The sequence below is a fragment of the Natator depressus genome, chromosome 8 (genome assembly GCF_965152275.1).
Source record: "Natator depressus isolate rNatDep1 chromosome 8, rNatDep2.hap1, whole genome shotgun sequence".
Taxonomy (NCBI): domain Eukaryota; kingdom Metazoa; phylum Chordata; order Testudines; family Cheloniidae; genus Natator; species Natator depressus.
This window is the reverse complement of record NC_134241.1, coordinates 95,606,893-95,622,888: the sequence shown is the minus strand read 5'-3', so window position 1 is coordinate 95,622,888 and position 15,996 is coordinate 95,606,893. Positions and strand designations below refer to the sequence as shown.

The window sequence follows — 15,996 nt, the reverse complement described above, 5'->3', positions numbered from 1 at the left end:
AGCCCAGGCACTGTTCGTGCCTTGGGGCCCCTGGGTACACTCCTGAGGGTGAAGATCTGGCACCTGCTCCTGAGAGCTTAGACCACACAGCTCCTTGCCCAGTCCCTGGAACCAGTGCCCTTTATCCTCCTGCTGTAGCATTTGGCGATGCCTGGGAGGGGCACAAAGGGTCACATGCCCTTCCTCAGATGCCTGCGGGAGCACATTCAGCAGGTAACTGCAGTGGCGAAAGGAGCAGAATGTTGGGCCTCTGGATGGTTCCACACCAGCAGCTCCTCCGGCGCGGCTGTACCACCCCCAGCCCTTCCATTCCAGACTGGACTGGAGGCTGCGCTGGGGGCGGTACAGCCGCGCTGGAGATGCTGGTGTGGGGCTGCCCGGCGGCCATACGTTCTGCTCCTTTCGCTGCTGCAGCTCCCAGCAGCAGGAGGACAGAGCCTATCCCCTAGTGCGATGGGGACAGGGAGAGTGTGGGCCCCCCAGGCTGGGGGCAGAGTGGAGTCATGGGGGGGTAATGTTCCCCCCCCCTTTAGCTGGTGCCCCCCGTTGTGTCCTTCCCATGAGTCATCCAGCCCTTCACCTCAGTTTTCCTCTTTTTTTTTCTAAATAAACCAAACTAGTATTTTACAAGTTCAATAGCAACATCCCTCCTTAGGGTCTGGTTTATTAACTTAAAGTTCAAAAAGAAACACAAAAGTCTTCCCTTCATCTTTAAGCTGGGTAGAGCTCCTAAACTTCCCTGGTATCTCAGGGTCTTCTCTGCTTTAGCAGACTACTGCATCCCTTCCAAGGTGTAGGGTGACTGACCATACATCCTGTTTTGGCTGGGACAGTCCCTTTTTTAAGCCCTGTCCCGGACAGCCTGACTTTTTTTCCAAAACTGGGCATTTGTCCCGTTTGCTCTTACCAGTTGCAAGTTGCTCTGAAAGACTCGCAGCCTTAATTATGACACTGGCAGATGAGGTGCCAGCTCATGCCAAGACCTCAGGCCTCACTGAACACTTACAAATGCATAGCTAGAAATCAGTCTTGCTTACCTGTGTTAGCATTATCAAAATAAATGTTAGAATACTGGGCTAGGTGGACCATTGGTCTGACTCAGTAGGGCCATTCTTATAATAACTTCATAATATCAACTAGAATTCGTAAGTCATACATAAAATCTTTTGCTGACATATTTTATCACTATTATTAAACATTTGTATGTAGCACATTCATGTTTGTCTCTTTATAGAGAGAATAAAAGTACAGTCCCTGCTGCAAGACTGAAGGCTAGACATGACTTGACACCTAGGTTATGGTGCATAGTGAGATGACATTAGGCATGGGAAGGGAGGCTTACACAAAATAACATTGAACTTGCTTGCTTTTGAAAGGTACATAGCCATAAAATTGTGTAAAAGGACAAAACCTTTGTCAAAACTTAGTGATGGTTATAAGTACTGTATTAATCAGTGAGAATGAAATTCATCCCCTCTGCGCCTCTCTCCTGTTCACAGATCTGTCTTAACACAGAGCCAAGAACTCCCTGTCCAGTCTCTCCTTTCTGGCCAGTTCAAGGCCAGCACAGAGCACAGCCTTGGTTCTCGGGAGGAGATGAGCCTCGCCTGCATAGTCTTTGTTCATGCTATACCAGTGGTGTGCAAACTTTTCCAGTCATGATCCCGCCCTTTACCATTAATGGAATTTGTCTACACTACCCCGGCCCCTATTAATGCACATCTGAGGCTTCCTCAGTAGCGGAGCTTGGACTGAAGGCAGAGCTGGAGGAGGAGCTGGGGCTAGAGGCAGAGCTGGGATGGGGGTGGAGAGGGAATGAAGGCAGTGGGGACTGGCCTGGGCCCCACTGCACGCCCCTCCCCCCCCTTGTTCCTCTGCAGCCCCATAGAGGGCATGCCCCACAGTTTGGGGAGCATTGTGCTGTATACAGTGTAGTTTCTGTGGAACAATGACTCTGCATGGGCCTTCTGCAAGAGGGATTTCACCCTGGGTGTTCAGATATCAAAAAAATAATTTACTCATATGACACTTGAGTGTAGCAATTTGAGCAAAATATCTATATTAAGTTTAAATCTTGTTTTTCTTCCTTCCAGTTTGAAAAGCCTGGTGTGCAGGAAGATTGGGATTACCCTGACATGGCTAAGGAGGCAGGTAATTAACGGCCAAGATGACTTTTAGTTTTAACATTTTTTTTCTGAATTGTATTATGAGAAAGGGTAAAATACACAAGAAAAGGGAAGCAACCAATGAACATTCAAGACAGCAAATTTAAAACCGATGAAATGAAATACTTTTTTACATAGTGCATATTTGACCTGTGGAACTCACTGCCACACAGAATCGAAGCCAAGAACATGGGATTCAAAAATTAATTAGATATTTAAATAAACAATATCCTATGTAGTTGCACTTGCTAAAATTAATGTATATAAGTGATATCAACTTTCATGCATAGGCATACCAGCTGGTCACTTAACAGCCAGGCGGAAGAAACTTCTGTTGTTAAAACTATGTACTAATGAAATTTGAACTATGTGGCCCGAGAAAATGTTGGGCATACATCACAGGGCTCAAATATTTATTATATTCCAGCATTATCGTCTTATCTTTAGACTTTATGCAGCCATTTTGACACTTTCATTGAAATAATTAGTTATTAGACAAGATTTTCTTGCCTTAATTATACTAGAGCAGGGATCGGCAAACTTGGGCATGCGGCCTGCCAGGGTAAGCCCCCTGGCGGGCCGGGCCAGTTTGCTTACCTGCTGCGTCCGCAGGTTTGGCCGATCGCAGCTCCCACTGGCCGCGGTCCGCCGTTCCAGGCCAATGTGGGCTGCGGGAAGGGCAGCCAGCACATCCTTCAGCCCGCGCCGCTTCCCGCAGCCCCCATTGGCCTGGAGAGGTGAACTTAGGCCAGTGGGAGCTGCGATCGGCCGAACCTGCGGACGCAGCAGGTAAACAAACCGGCTCGGCCCGCCATAGGGCTTACCCTGGTGGGCTGCGTGCCAAAGGTTGCCAATCCCTATATTAGAGTCTTCTACAGATTCCTAATTTAACAAGTCAGTTAAGATATGTTGTTTCCTCTTTCAAACATAGTGGGCCTTGAAGTTTGTTTCTATAGTGCATGTGTAATACTATTTTTGTATATTGATTGCATAAATGCATACTATAATGTGCCTTTTTATTCAGAGAGATGAAGAATTTATTTTACTAGATTAGCTTCTAAATTTTTGCAGAAATCAGAGCTACATTCAATAAAATATTAATTAGGCTTCTATGGTAGGGGATGAAAAGCTAAGTTTTGTGTGTTCCTCCAGACTGCAGAAATCTGTAAGAGTATATAAGTCTGTCCCTGTGACAATCAATAATGTATTTGCCCTTGATTTAATTTCTTTAATTGCCTCTCTATAAGTTTTGTTTGGATCAGTTTCTCAAAAAATATTTTATTCACTTTTTAAAAGTTTTGACTGCTGGATTTAAAAAAAAAAACTCTCTCTAGGTCAGAAGGCTTTAGCTGATGCAGGTGTTCCTTACTCGGCAGTGGAGCAGGCATGTGTGGGCTATGTTTACGGTAAGTTAATGTTCCCTGTTTAGGGTGTGAGTTTGCAAACACCCACTTGCTTAACTTTATGCATATGAGGAGTCCCGTCAGTGAGAATGAAATTTGTCCCTTCCTATACAAAGCCTAACATCTGCTCCTCCTTCCCCATTCCAGGATCTGCCTTAACACAGAGCCCTGCTTAAAACTATGCACCTGTATAAGTCTTTGCAAGATTAGGGCCTCAGATTTTTAATTCAAGCCATAGAGACCTGTACAGTGTCCAGTTATTTTAATCATTGGTAGATATAGATTTCAAGGAAACGTGGTACATGTGTGAGTATCCTAAGTAGCTCCCATTACAGGATCAGACCCCTACAGTGTTATCTTTTGTGTTTGATCATCTCCAGCACCTTATGTGAGTTATACCCAATCCATACATTCTTATAATTGTTATGGTAATGTCATTCATTGCAGTAGTTTAAATGACAGTATAGTTGTGCCAGCTGGTGCCACCACTGGAGGTTGAGAAGTTATGGTAACCTTGCCTGCAAAGCTAGAACATTACCTTAGATATCAAGTCGTTTTCTCGGGAGGCATTTCTGTTGTTCTTTCTTCCTTATCTTTTCTGTATTTGTCTTCACAGTACTTAAAGATACATCTATACATTTTCTTTTTTGCAGAGCACGTTTGCCCAATTCATCCTAAGCTAGTTGTAGAAAAAGATTAATTATCATTTGGGCAAAGTCAGTCCTCCGTCAAGTACATTATGGAAAGGAAATGGTATAACAGGGAAGTTCAACAGGAAGGTTAAAATTCTGAGAATTCTTTTCTTAAATCACCCAATTGTGAGTAGACAGCACAACAGACAATGACGTAACTATGTAATTAAACTACTTTTATTGGTAACACTTACCACTAAGAAGCCAAACAACATGGCAAAGCTCTCTTTAAAACAAATTAGGCCAAGAAGAGTGAATGTCAAAATACAGTCTTTCAGGGTCATTTTAAAGAGAAGGATACAGGTCAGTGAAGAGCATTTCCGTGACTTTTTTTGTAGTCCTGTAAATAAGTGGCATTTTGTTGATCAAATGAAGAAGAAATAAAACTAAGGTGATTAAGTTTCTTTGAGGATTTATGTTATATTTTCGTAATCATTAGAAAGTAGCCAAGAACTTTCTTAAAACAAGTAGTTAAAGATATAAATAGAAATACTGCTCAACCTGCTACAGTGAAAAATTATTAATCATATAAATTAACAAAGAGCTTTGCTACAAATGCTTAGAAACTAAGTAGTTTGAGTAGTTTTTGTTTTGCCACTTAAGAGCAAAATGGGCATGTTGGGGTCAAGTGAATATTAACACACATTTGCAGCTGGAATTGAAGAAAAGGAAATATACTCCCTAGATAATCACTTTTCAGAATTTTAACCAGCCAGGAAAAAGCAAAGGGAAGCTTGAATCTGAGGAGTTAATTTCTTAGGGTGAAGGAGAGAACTGTCTAGAAAGACATTTGGTAACAAATACTGCCATCTTGTATGTGCCTAAGCATGTAATAGGCAAGCACATGGTCCTTCTAGCTTATTTTAATAGCAACTAATTTCAAATTTCATTTTATTTTAATACAATACTCTTTACAGAAAATTCAACCTGGCACTGCACTTTAACCACCTGTCTTCCAGTAAATGTGTTTGTGATTGACCAGATATGAGCAGAAGAAAAGCTGCTGGGATATTTAGGGAAATGGAGTGCATGCCCTTTGAACACAACTCAGGTTGACTCTTAACCCCTCATGATGCTTAGTATATGTCTGGGAAACTAACTCCCCTAGTGTCATGAGTGTATGTATCTGGTATTATATTGTAGATTGTTTATTTGTACAGCCTGGCAATAGTGACTGAACCGCTTTATAACAAGATTAAGTGCTATTTTAGCTTACCTGTTGCTATTGGTTGAGTTGGAAAATTGTGCTCTTCAAAGATTTTAGAAGTCTTTTCTAGAATCAAAGTATGGCATTACACTTATGTTGTTGGAATTTTTGCTACTATATGACTACTCTCCACTTTCTTCTAAATGTTTTATCTTTTGTATAAAGGTGACTCAACATGTGGTCAACGGGCTATCTATCACAGTTTGGGATTAACTGGCATTCCTATCATTAATGTTAACAACAACTGTTCCACTGGATCCACTGCTTTGTTCATGGCCCGGCAAGTGATCCAGGGAGGTAAGCTATGTTTGTTTAGAATTAATTAGCAGTGATGTAATATGTATATTCATTAACTAATTTTGTCAATCACACTCTGAAACAAATGGGGGTGAAAGGGAATAGTATGTTCTCCAAATTTTATAAATTACATTTGTTCAGTTTCCATAAGCAGAGCTACATAAATTCTCTGCCTGCCTCCTCAGACTGGGAAGGGTGATGGGTATTGCCTAGACTGATCAATTTTGTCATGCCCTGTGTGTCTGTCTACACTAGTGCTTTAAAGCGCTCAGACTTGCTGTGCTCAGGGGGGTGATTTTTCACATCCCTGAGTCAGCAAGTTAGAGCGCTATAAAATGTAAGTGTAGACAAGCTCTTAGTTAAAAGGTGATCTTGGAAAGGAGAGCGCCTTTTTTACCCTTTTTTGGTGTGTAATGATTTTTTTCAAGGGTTTTTTTTTTTTTCTGCTTGTGTTTTATACTAGAAATATCAGGTTTTGATTTTCAGTTTTACTGGAATGACTTTTTGGAGAATTGAAACTAGTGGGATTATGGCATCACGAGAGACTGAAACCTTGAACCACTGAGAGCAGAAGGGACTTTCAGTCAGACTTTAAATTTTGTTTTGTTCTGTATTGTGTTAACTTAAATAACTCAAACTCTTGGCTAACACTTTTGGGAAAAACTCTTTGTGAAAGATTCTATATCTATTCCTTTTCAACTGAAGGGTGAGGGAGTTTACACTCCATTTCTCTAGTTCTTCAGGGAGTTCTGTAGAACAGAAAAGGGGAGAGGAGGACACATGATATTCCTGTTATTTCTATAATTAAAAATATTAACCATGAGTTCCTCTTAATAATTGTATTTCAGTATTTGTGGCTGAGGTGAGAACACTTGGCAATGCTAAAAAATTGATCTTTCAGCATAAAAATAATTATATGGTTTGAAATAAAGAAATCTGATCTTCTCAGGTACATTTCTTATTTGACATCAATAATTTGTGTAACCTCAATACCATTTTCATTCAAACTTGACTCAAATTCAGAAGTGAAGAAAAAGAGGAAGGAAAATGTACCAATTTTTGTATAATATTTTTAGCAAAATGCAATTTATAGTACCTGATCTTTAGACATTTAGTCACATTTCAAATAATGAAAGCTTTATTTTAAGGTTTGGCAAATTGTGCTTTGGCTCTTGGCTTTGAGAAGATGGCAAGGGGGTCCCTTGAAGTTAAAGTAAGTGTCTTTAAAATATCTGCACCTTTTTTTGAATTCAATCTAGGAGCACAAATTTTTAAAATGTATAAAAGAATTCCAAATTCCTATGTACACATCAATTAGTTTAAGATATCATCAGACATATTGCGTAAAGTAAATTATCTACATTTCCATCAAAATGTAGACCAAGCTGGATGAGCAAGCATCTCAGAGAGGTGATTAAGAAAAAGCAGAAAGCATACAGGGAGTGGAAGAAGGGAGGGATCAGCAAGGAAAGCTACCTTATTGAGGTCAGAACATGTAGGGATAAAGTGAGACAGGCTAAAAGTTAAGTAGAGTTGGACCTTGCAAAGAGAATTAAAACCAATAGTAAAAGGTTCTATAGCCATATAAATAAGAAGAAAACAAAGAAAGAAGAAGTGGGACCGCTAAACACTGAGGATGGAGTGGAGGTCAAGGATAATTTAGGCATGGCCCAATATCTAAACAAATACTTTGCCTCATTCTTTAATAAGACTAAAGAGGATCTTAGGGATAATGGTAGCATGACAAATGGGAATGAGGATATGGAGGTAGACATTACCATATTTGAGGTAGAAGCGAAACTCAAACAGCTTAATGGGACTAAATCGGGGGTCCAGATTATCTTCATCCAAGAATATTAAAGGAATTGGCACACGAAATTGCAAGCCCATTAGCAAGAATTTTTAATGAATCTGTAAACTCAGGGGTTGTACCGTATGATTGGAGAATTGCTAACATAGTTCCTATTTTTAAGAAAGGGGGAAAAAAGTGATCCGGGTAATTATAGGCCTGTTAGTTTGACATCTGTAGTATGCAAGGTCTTGGAAAAAATTTTGAAGGAGAAGGTAGTTAAGGACATTGAGGTCAATGGTAAATGGGACAAAATACAACATGGTTTTACAAAAGGTAGATCGTGCCAAACCAACCTGATCTCCTTCTTTGAGAAAGTAACAGATTTTTTAGACAAAGGAAACGCAGTGGATCTAATTTACCTAGATTTCAGTAAGGCGTTTGATACGGTGCCACATGGGGAATTATTAGTTAAATTGGATAAGATGGGGATCAATAGGAATATTGAAAGGTGAATAAGGAATTGGTTAAAGGGGAGACTACAACGGGTCCTACTGAAAGGTGAACTGTCAGGCTGGAGGGAGGTTACCAGTGGAGTTCCTCAAGGATTGGTTTTGTGACCAATCTTATTTAATCTTTTTATTACTGACCTCGACACAAAAAGTGGGAGTGTGCTAATAAAGCTTGCGGATGATACAAAGCTGGGAGGTATTGCCAATTTAGAGAAGGACTGGGATATCCTACAGGAGGATCTGGATGACCTTGTAAACTGGAGTAATAGTAATAGGATGAAATTTAATAGTGAGAAGTGTAAAATCATGCATTTAGGGATTAATAACAAGAATTTTAGTTATAAGCTAGGGACGCATCAATTAGAAGTAACGGAGGAGGAAAAGGACCTTGGAGTATTGGTTGATCATAGGATGACTATGAGCCGCCAATGTGATATGGCCTTGAAAAAAGCTAATGTGGTCTTGGGATGCATCACGCGAGGTATTTCCAGTAGGGATAAGGAGGTTTTAGTACCGTTATACAAGGCACTGGTGAGACCTCACCTGGAATACTGTGTGCAGTTCTGGTCTCCCATGTTTAAGAAGGATGAATTCAAACTGGAACAGGTACAGAGAAGGGCTACTAGGATGATCCGAGGAATGGAAAACTTGTCTTATGAAAGGAGACTCAAGGAGCTTGGCTTGTTTAGCCTAACTAAAAGAAGGTTGAGGGGAGATATGATTGCTCTCTATAAATATATCAGAGGGATAAATACCGGAGAGGGAGAGGAATTATTTAAGCACAGTACCAATGTGGACACAAGAACAAATGGATATAAACTGGCCACTAGGAAATTTAGACTAGAAATTAGACGAAGGTTTCTAACCATCAGAGGAGTGAAGTTTTGGAATAGCCTTCCAAGGGAAGCAGTGGGGTAAAAGATCTATCTGGCTTTAAGATTAAACTCATTAAGTTTATGGAGGAGATGGTATGATGGGATAACATGTTTTGGTAATTAAATATTCATGGTAAATAGGCCCAATGGCCTGTGATGGGATATTAGATGGGGTGGGATCTGAGTTACCCAGGAAAGAATTTTCTGTAGTATCTGGCTGATGAACCTTGCCCAGATGCTCAGGGTTTAGCTGATCGCCATATTTGGGGTCGGGAAGGAATTTTCCTCCAGGGCAGATTGGAAGAGGCCCTGGAGGTTTTTCGCCTTCCTCTGTAGCATGGGGCACGGGTCACTTGCTGGAGGATTCTCTGCTCCTTGAAGTCTTTAAATTACGATTTGAGGACTTCAATAGCACAGATATAGGTGTGAGGTTTTTTTTGTAGGAGTGGTGGGTGAAATTCTGTGGCCTGCGTTGTGCAGGAGGTCAGACTAGATGATCATAATGGTCCCTTCTGACCTAAATATCTATGAATCTATGAAAATAGTTAAGGTACCTTTCACAACCATTTATTGGGAAATATAAATGTACAATGTGAAATCTTGTATCCACAAATAAGAGATTAATTTCCCAGTAAATTTATCACTGTTGGAAGACTAAAGTTCAATAGTTCCTAACACTTGCGGTATGTGACCTAGACCAGTGGTTCTCAACCTTTCCAGACTACTGTTCCCTCTTCAGGAGTCTGATTTGTCTTGCGTACCCTCAAGTTTCACCTCACTTAAAAACTACTTGCTTACAAAATCAGACATAAAAATACAAAAAGTGTCATAGCACACTATTACTGAAAAATTGCTTACTTTCCCATTTTTACCATATAATTATAAAACAAGTCAATTGGAATATAAATCTTGTACTCACATTTCGGTTTGGGGGGGGGGGGGTGAGGAGGAAGAGAAGCCAATTCTTCTGACTCCTAGTCCCATGCTGAATCCAGTAGACCCTAAATGCCCCCTGGGCATTTTTTAAGGGCTTCAATAAGTCCTTTTCCCTCCCTACCTCCCTATAATGCAGTTGCTGACTATCTTCTGCTTATCTGTCCTTTCTTACAAGTAGGCAAGTTATTGAAATTTCAAAATACCCTACTCAGGCAGAGTGCTGTCCGGTTACAAGAGAGATTCTCTTTTTCTCAAAGTCCAGTATATTTTTGCCACAATACTGTAGTTTCTAAAGGAAAGAGATAATTTACCTTAAACTTGCCAGTTGCTTAATTTACAACTTTTTATTTTTAGTTCCCGAACAGGACAAATCCACTAGATAAACACACAGAAGTGATGATAAACAAACATGGCTTTTCTGCTGCTCCAGTAGCCGCACAGTTCTTTGGAAATGCTGGAAAAGAACATATGGAGAAATATGGTACTGTTCAAACTTGTGGGGAAAAATCCTATTGCAGAATAAAGTATTAGAAGAAAAGTGAAAAATTTGTTTGGGAGCTTAGTTATAAAACATTATTCCATGACTTCCTTTTCACCAGGTACAGAAACTTGCCATACCCAACATCCACAACTAATAGTGTTGGGAAAGGGGAATCTTGATCAAGGGATATTTTCAGAAAAGTAGATTCATGGGGCGGAGTTAAGCGTGTGGTGTATACTCTATGCTGTACAGTAGTTGTGGTAGTGGTAAGGTTTGTGCCTGTATAGGAGGCTTAATTTTTAATTTATTTCGTTTTGTGGTTTTGCGCTTGGTACGGATGTGTGTAGCAACTTTAACTGTTTTACAACAACTTTTTTGCATTATTCATTTCTCAGTTTACATTCTCAGAGTACCACCATTGCAATTCCTTCAGTTCTCACCAACCAAAGGAATAGCAGTCCCATAATTGCTTCTAAAACTTAGTCTCTTATTTGGCAGCACATATTCCTGCCAGATGAACTATTGGACATCTCGTATTTAAAATTTATTTCAGACGATTCATGGAAATAATTTAGAAGACAAATGTTTCAATGTAACTAAATTACTGTGCAGTGGACAAATAGTAATACATGAACATATCTCTGTTCAAATTTGGCTAAAAATTGATTGCTGTTAGCCTCTTTTGTATTTTCTATGTGTCTGTTAATGACAACACCATGCGTTAAATATCTAAGTTGGACATTTTATCTCCTGGAATTCAGCCAGTTTTAAATAATCTCATATCTAGTAATTGAAACATTTACTGACCCAAACCCAGTTGTATTGCAAAGAATCCTTAATATAGTGGATCTGTTATAACAGAGATTTTAGAGCTAGTGCCATAAGAATTTGAACTGAATACAGCATCCCTATCGCTTGTTAATAAGTCTGTGAGAAAATATTACAGCCTCTCAGTATAGCTTAACTTTTTTCTTTCAGGGACAAAACCAGAACACTTTGCAAAAATTGCATGGAAGAATCATAGCCATTCAACTAACAACCCGTGAGTGTAATATTGTACTTTGGTAATGAAAATATAGCAAGAAAACCAAATTTGAAAGAGATCCTGTATTGCACAACAGTAAAATTCAAAACTTTTAAAAAGCATAAAATAGACAAGACACTTTCCATTATATACAATGGGAACAATACTCCAATATAAATTCTCTGTTCAGTGCCTTACACTTTGTAAAATTACAGTATGAAAGCAATACAGTGGGTATAGCTATGATTAATATGTCTTCTTCCTAAGGTTATGCTAAAATAAGATATGTTTGTTTTTCCTAGGTTTTCCCAGTTCCAGGAGAAGTACAGTTTAGATCAAGTGTTGCAGTCTCGCAAAATTTATGATTTTTTGACTGTTTTACAGTGTTGGTAAGAACAGGAGTTTGATACTGTGTAGAAATAAATGCTGAAGCACTTTATATTAAAAAAACAAACTTTAATTTGCCACTGGATTATAAACTGTAGACTTTTTTCAAATGCTGTACCATCTGTCTTCAGAGTATTAGATGCATTTTATAAATTAAAATTTAAATAAAACAAAATTCAGCCCATTTTGCTCTAACTTTAACTAGATAATCCTTAAACTATAACTCACTAGACAAAAGTATACCTCATTTTCCTGTTTTCATGTATTTCTCTGGCCCTGCATATCAGTGCATTTCTGCTGCTGTTTAACAAGGTTTTTCCCTCACTGCTGCCTTTCCTGTCCGTCCATGAAAGAGATTTTCCAAAGTCAGCACTGTTTCTAATAGAAATTTGAGCAATATGCTATTTTAATTGAAGAAATCTGTTTCAATAAAAGATTTTGCTAGAAGAGATCAGCCAGCTTTTTGATGGAAAGGTCAAGGTGATGTCAGCAAACCCCTTTGGAATAGTTTATGGATCTAATTTGGTTGCATATAAATGACTACTGCCACGAATAGCGCTCTTTTTCTGGAAAACCATTGTTAATTGTGTGCAATGAGTAAATAATTCTTTTATGTTCAATTAGCCCAACATCTGATGGAGCTGCAGCTGTGGTTTTAGCGAATGAGGAATTTGTGAGAAAACATGGATTGGGGTCAAAAGCGGTGGAAATTGTGGCCCAAGAGATGGTCACTGATCTTTCAAGTACATTTGAGGAGAATAGTTGTATTAAGGCGGTAGGTTTAAAATTTTGCTTTTTCTCTGCTCCCCACTTTGATCCTAATACTACTACAGATGTTTCCATGATAAAAATATACAGATAGCAGGTGCATTGCACTTCACTATGAAGTAAAAATAAACTATGTACTGTATACTTAAAAAAAAGTTCTAGGACAAAAGTTACATCTGTGGAGTAATGCTAAGAAAACAGTTTTTATATGTGTTTATGTACGTATAGGTATTAAGTGTAGGATTGTAAAAAGTTTAGTGTTATGCTGCACTTTTTCACATGGTTTAAAACATACAAATTGTGAGACAGATGCAGCATTGAATAATCTGTTTGTGACTTGAACCCATGTATCTAGTTTTCCTTCTCTTCTACAGAAGGGTTATGAACCTGAAAACCACGTAACCATCAATGTGTGGTGGTTATGTCATTCATAGGTATAATTGCTAGTTTGATTAACTTAAACCAGAGATAGGCCTAAACTGCAAAGTTTGGATGCAGAGCCAAGTTTTCTCAAAAGTCTGGGTTATTTGCATCTATAGCTCTAGTATGAGTTTGACTATTGTAATTAAGGACCAAATTCTGTCCTTTGTTGCATAGGTCAATGGAGCTGTGACAGTTTTCACCATCTGGGAATCTACCACATAATATTCAACCTCATTGACGTCAGTGGGGTTGCACAGGGGTAACTGAGGGCCAAATTCAGCCCAGTAGGTGCAAATCAAATTAATGCATTCCAGACAGTCTGATTTAGAAAATATTGAATATTAGCATTAAAGTCAAAGATGGCTGGCAGCAGAGGTACAGATTACTAGCTAAATAGAGATTTGAGGCCAAACTTTCAACTGGCATAAGCATTTGCAATTCTTCGGACATCTATGGAATTGCGCCCAATTATACCAGCAGCATATCTTGCCCTTAATGACGAAATAAAATTTTGGCTGAGTATACTATTACATGTGGGAAGAAGGAGTGGAGGAAGAACAGAGAGGAGCCATCACTTAGAATGTTCCTGCAATGAAGTTTAGAATCTCTGATTTCTTGCTGCAAAATTATGCCACATAATGGTAATCTGTTTTAATATTAATGTGCCTTGTACTGCAGTCTTAGATTTCCATCACTTATAGGCCAGCTCACTTACAGCATTCGTTCCGGTCACAACTAGCAGATGAGCGTAGTCTAAAGTCTTGAGCTGTATAACTCACGATTTGTTGTTGTAGGTTGGCTATGATATGAGTAAAGAAGCTGCGAAAAGATGTTTTTCCAAAGCAGGTCTGAAACCTACAGATGTGGATGTGATTGAGCTCCATGATTGTTTCTCATCTAATGAGCTTGTTACTTATGAAGCCTTAGGACTTTGTCCTGAAGGTAATAACATTAATGAAGAATTTTAGTTTATTAAAATGGACAACATTAAACATGTCTTGTAACTTTAGTGTTTGTTACAAATGCTGTTACTGCTTCATTGCATGAATCTGTCCTGTATGGTAAGAACATTATTCTGTAACTTCATAAGGGTGAAGAAAAGCAAAATATTAATAAAAGTCATAAATATATTGTAAAAACTGTAATTGGACAAATGACTCCATTTAGACTACCACATGAATATCAGAAGGCAAATTAATGCATCCTAGATACATGGTGCAAAAAATCATGTGGTTAGCAAGTTGCAGGGGGAGAGTTTTTTTAAAAGGAAGTGGGGGGCGGAGACTTGACTCACTTTCCTCCCTCTTATTTGTGTCTCAGCTTCAGGTCCCCTTCTTTTCAGCTGCTCAAGTTCTTGTTCCCTGTTCCTAGACTTTTATTCATTTATCCTAGATTTTGGTCTGCTTCCTTCCAGCTTCTGCTGTGGCCAGTTGATCTTGTTACTTCTCAACCTTCTTAACACCATTGGTGCTTCCCTGCTGTTTCCAGTGGCAATGTTAGGTTGCTACGAACTAATTTTCTGGCTAGTGTGAGTAAACACAGGGGTTTTTTTTCAATTTTTCTTTCACACTTAATTCCCAGATGCACTTAGTCAACATTTATAGTTTTAAAAAATCCACCAACACTTAGAAAGGTGTATTGAATTGGAAAATTTTGGGGCTACAAAATTAGAAATCTCCTAAAAGTTGTCTCCTATTCTAACATCTTAGTTTTCCATAAGTTTTCTGACTATGCATTAACATTTTGAATTTAAGGTAAGACCTTAAATTTTATGTTCTAGTGTTTTTTTACTTAAGGGATTTGAACAAGAAGCACTGAATATAGATTTAAACCAATCATACAGCAAAGTAAATTTCAAATAAAACCACATAAAAGATAGTTTTGCTGATCAGTTGTTTCAGAAATATTCACAAAGAATAAAGGAGGAGGAGTCTCAGATATGATTTTTTTTTTCTTGATTCCAAATACAATACATCCAGAAGCCTTTGAAAAGGTCCCACACAAAGGTTCTTAAGCAAAGTAGGCAATCACAGCAGAAGAGGGGGAAGATCCTCTCATTGGGTCAATAACTGGTTAAAAGACAGGAAACAAAGGGTAGGAATAAAGGGTCAGTTTTCACAGTGGAGAGGGGTAAATAGCAGAGTCTCCCCAAAGATCTATATTGTAACTAGTGCTGTTCAACATATTCATAAGTGATCTGTAAAAAGGGGTAAACAGTGAGGTGACAAAGTTTGCAGTTGATACAAAACTACTTAAGATAGTTAAGTCCAAAGCAGACTGTGAAGAGTTACAAAGGGATCTCACTGAACTGGGTGACTAGGCAACAAAATGGCAGATGAAATTCAGTGTTGCTAAATGCACAGTAATGAACATCAGAAAACATAATCCAAACTATACATACAAAATGATGGGTTCTAAATTAGCTGTTTACACTCAAGAAAGAGATCTTGGAGTCCACAATGATAGTTCTCTGAAAACATTGGCTCAGTGTGCAGCTGCAATCAAAAAAGCTAATAGGAAGAAAATTTAGGGAAAAAATAGAAAATAAGACAGAAATTATCAAAATGCTACTATATATATCTGTGGTATGCCCACACCTTGAATGCTATGTGTAGGTCTGGTCACCCCATCTCAAAAAGATATATTAAAATTGGAAAATTTACAGAAAAGGGCAACAAAAATGATTAGGGGTATAGCACAGCTTCCATATGAGGAGAGATTAAAAAGACTGGGATTGCTCATTTTAGAAAAGAGACCACTAAGGGGGATATGATAGAGGTCTATACAATCATGAATGGTGTGGAGAAAGTGAATAGGGAAGTGATATTTACCCCTTTACATGGCACAAGCGTGACGCTGGCAGGCCAGGTGCCAGCTCATGCCAAGGCCCCTAGGCCTCACTGAACACTTACAAATGCATAGCTTGGAAGCAGTCTTGTTTACCTGTGTGTTAGCATTATGAAAATAGATATTAGATTTATAACAATGTGCTTAGTGTTTAGACTTTATGGAATGCTTATAGGATGCTGCATGTATA

At 38.7% G+C, this 15,996-nt stretch overlaps 1 protein-coding gene across 2 annotated transcripts in view; it reads left to right on the top strand.

Annotated features, from left to right (window-relative positions):
* Positions 1 to 15,996, top strand: part of SCP2 (sterol carrier protein 2) — a 51,236-nt gene that overhangs the window by 3,492 nt on the left and 31,748 nt on the right. For both annotated transcript variants that reach the window (XM_074961719.1, XM_074961718.1), the window contains exons 2-10: positions 2,094 to 2,151; positions 3,500 to 3,571; positions 5,633 to 5,764; positions 6,913 to 6,977; positions 10,231 to 10,357; positions 11,336 to 11,399; positions 11,684 to 11,770; positions 12,393 to 12,543; positions 13,754 to 13,901. In XM_074961719.1, coding sequence (XP_074817820.1) covers positions 2,094 to 2,151; positions 3,500 to 3,571; positions 5,633 to 5,764; positions 6,913 to 6,977; positions 10,231 to 10,357; positions 11,336 to 11,399; positions 11,684 to 11,770; positions 12,393 to 12,543; positions 13,754 to 13,901 — 904 coding nt within the window. The remainder of the gene's footprint in view (positions 1 to 2,093; positions 2,152 to 3,499; positions 3,572 to 5,632; positions 5,765 to 6,912; positions 6,978 to 10,230; positions 10,358 to 11,335; positions 11,400 to 11,683; positions 11,771 to 12,392; positions 12,544 to 13,753; positions 13,902 to 15,996) is intronic.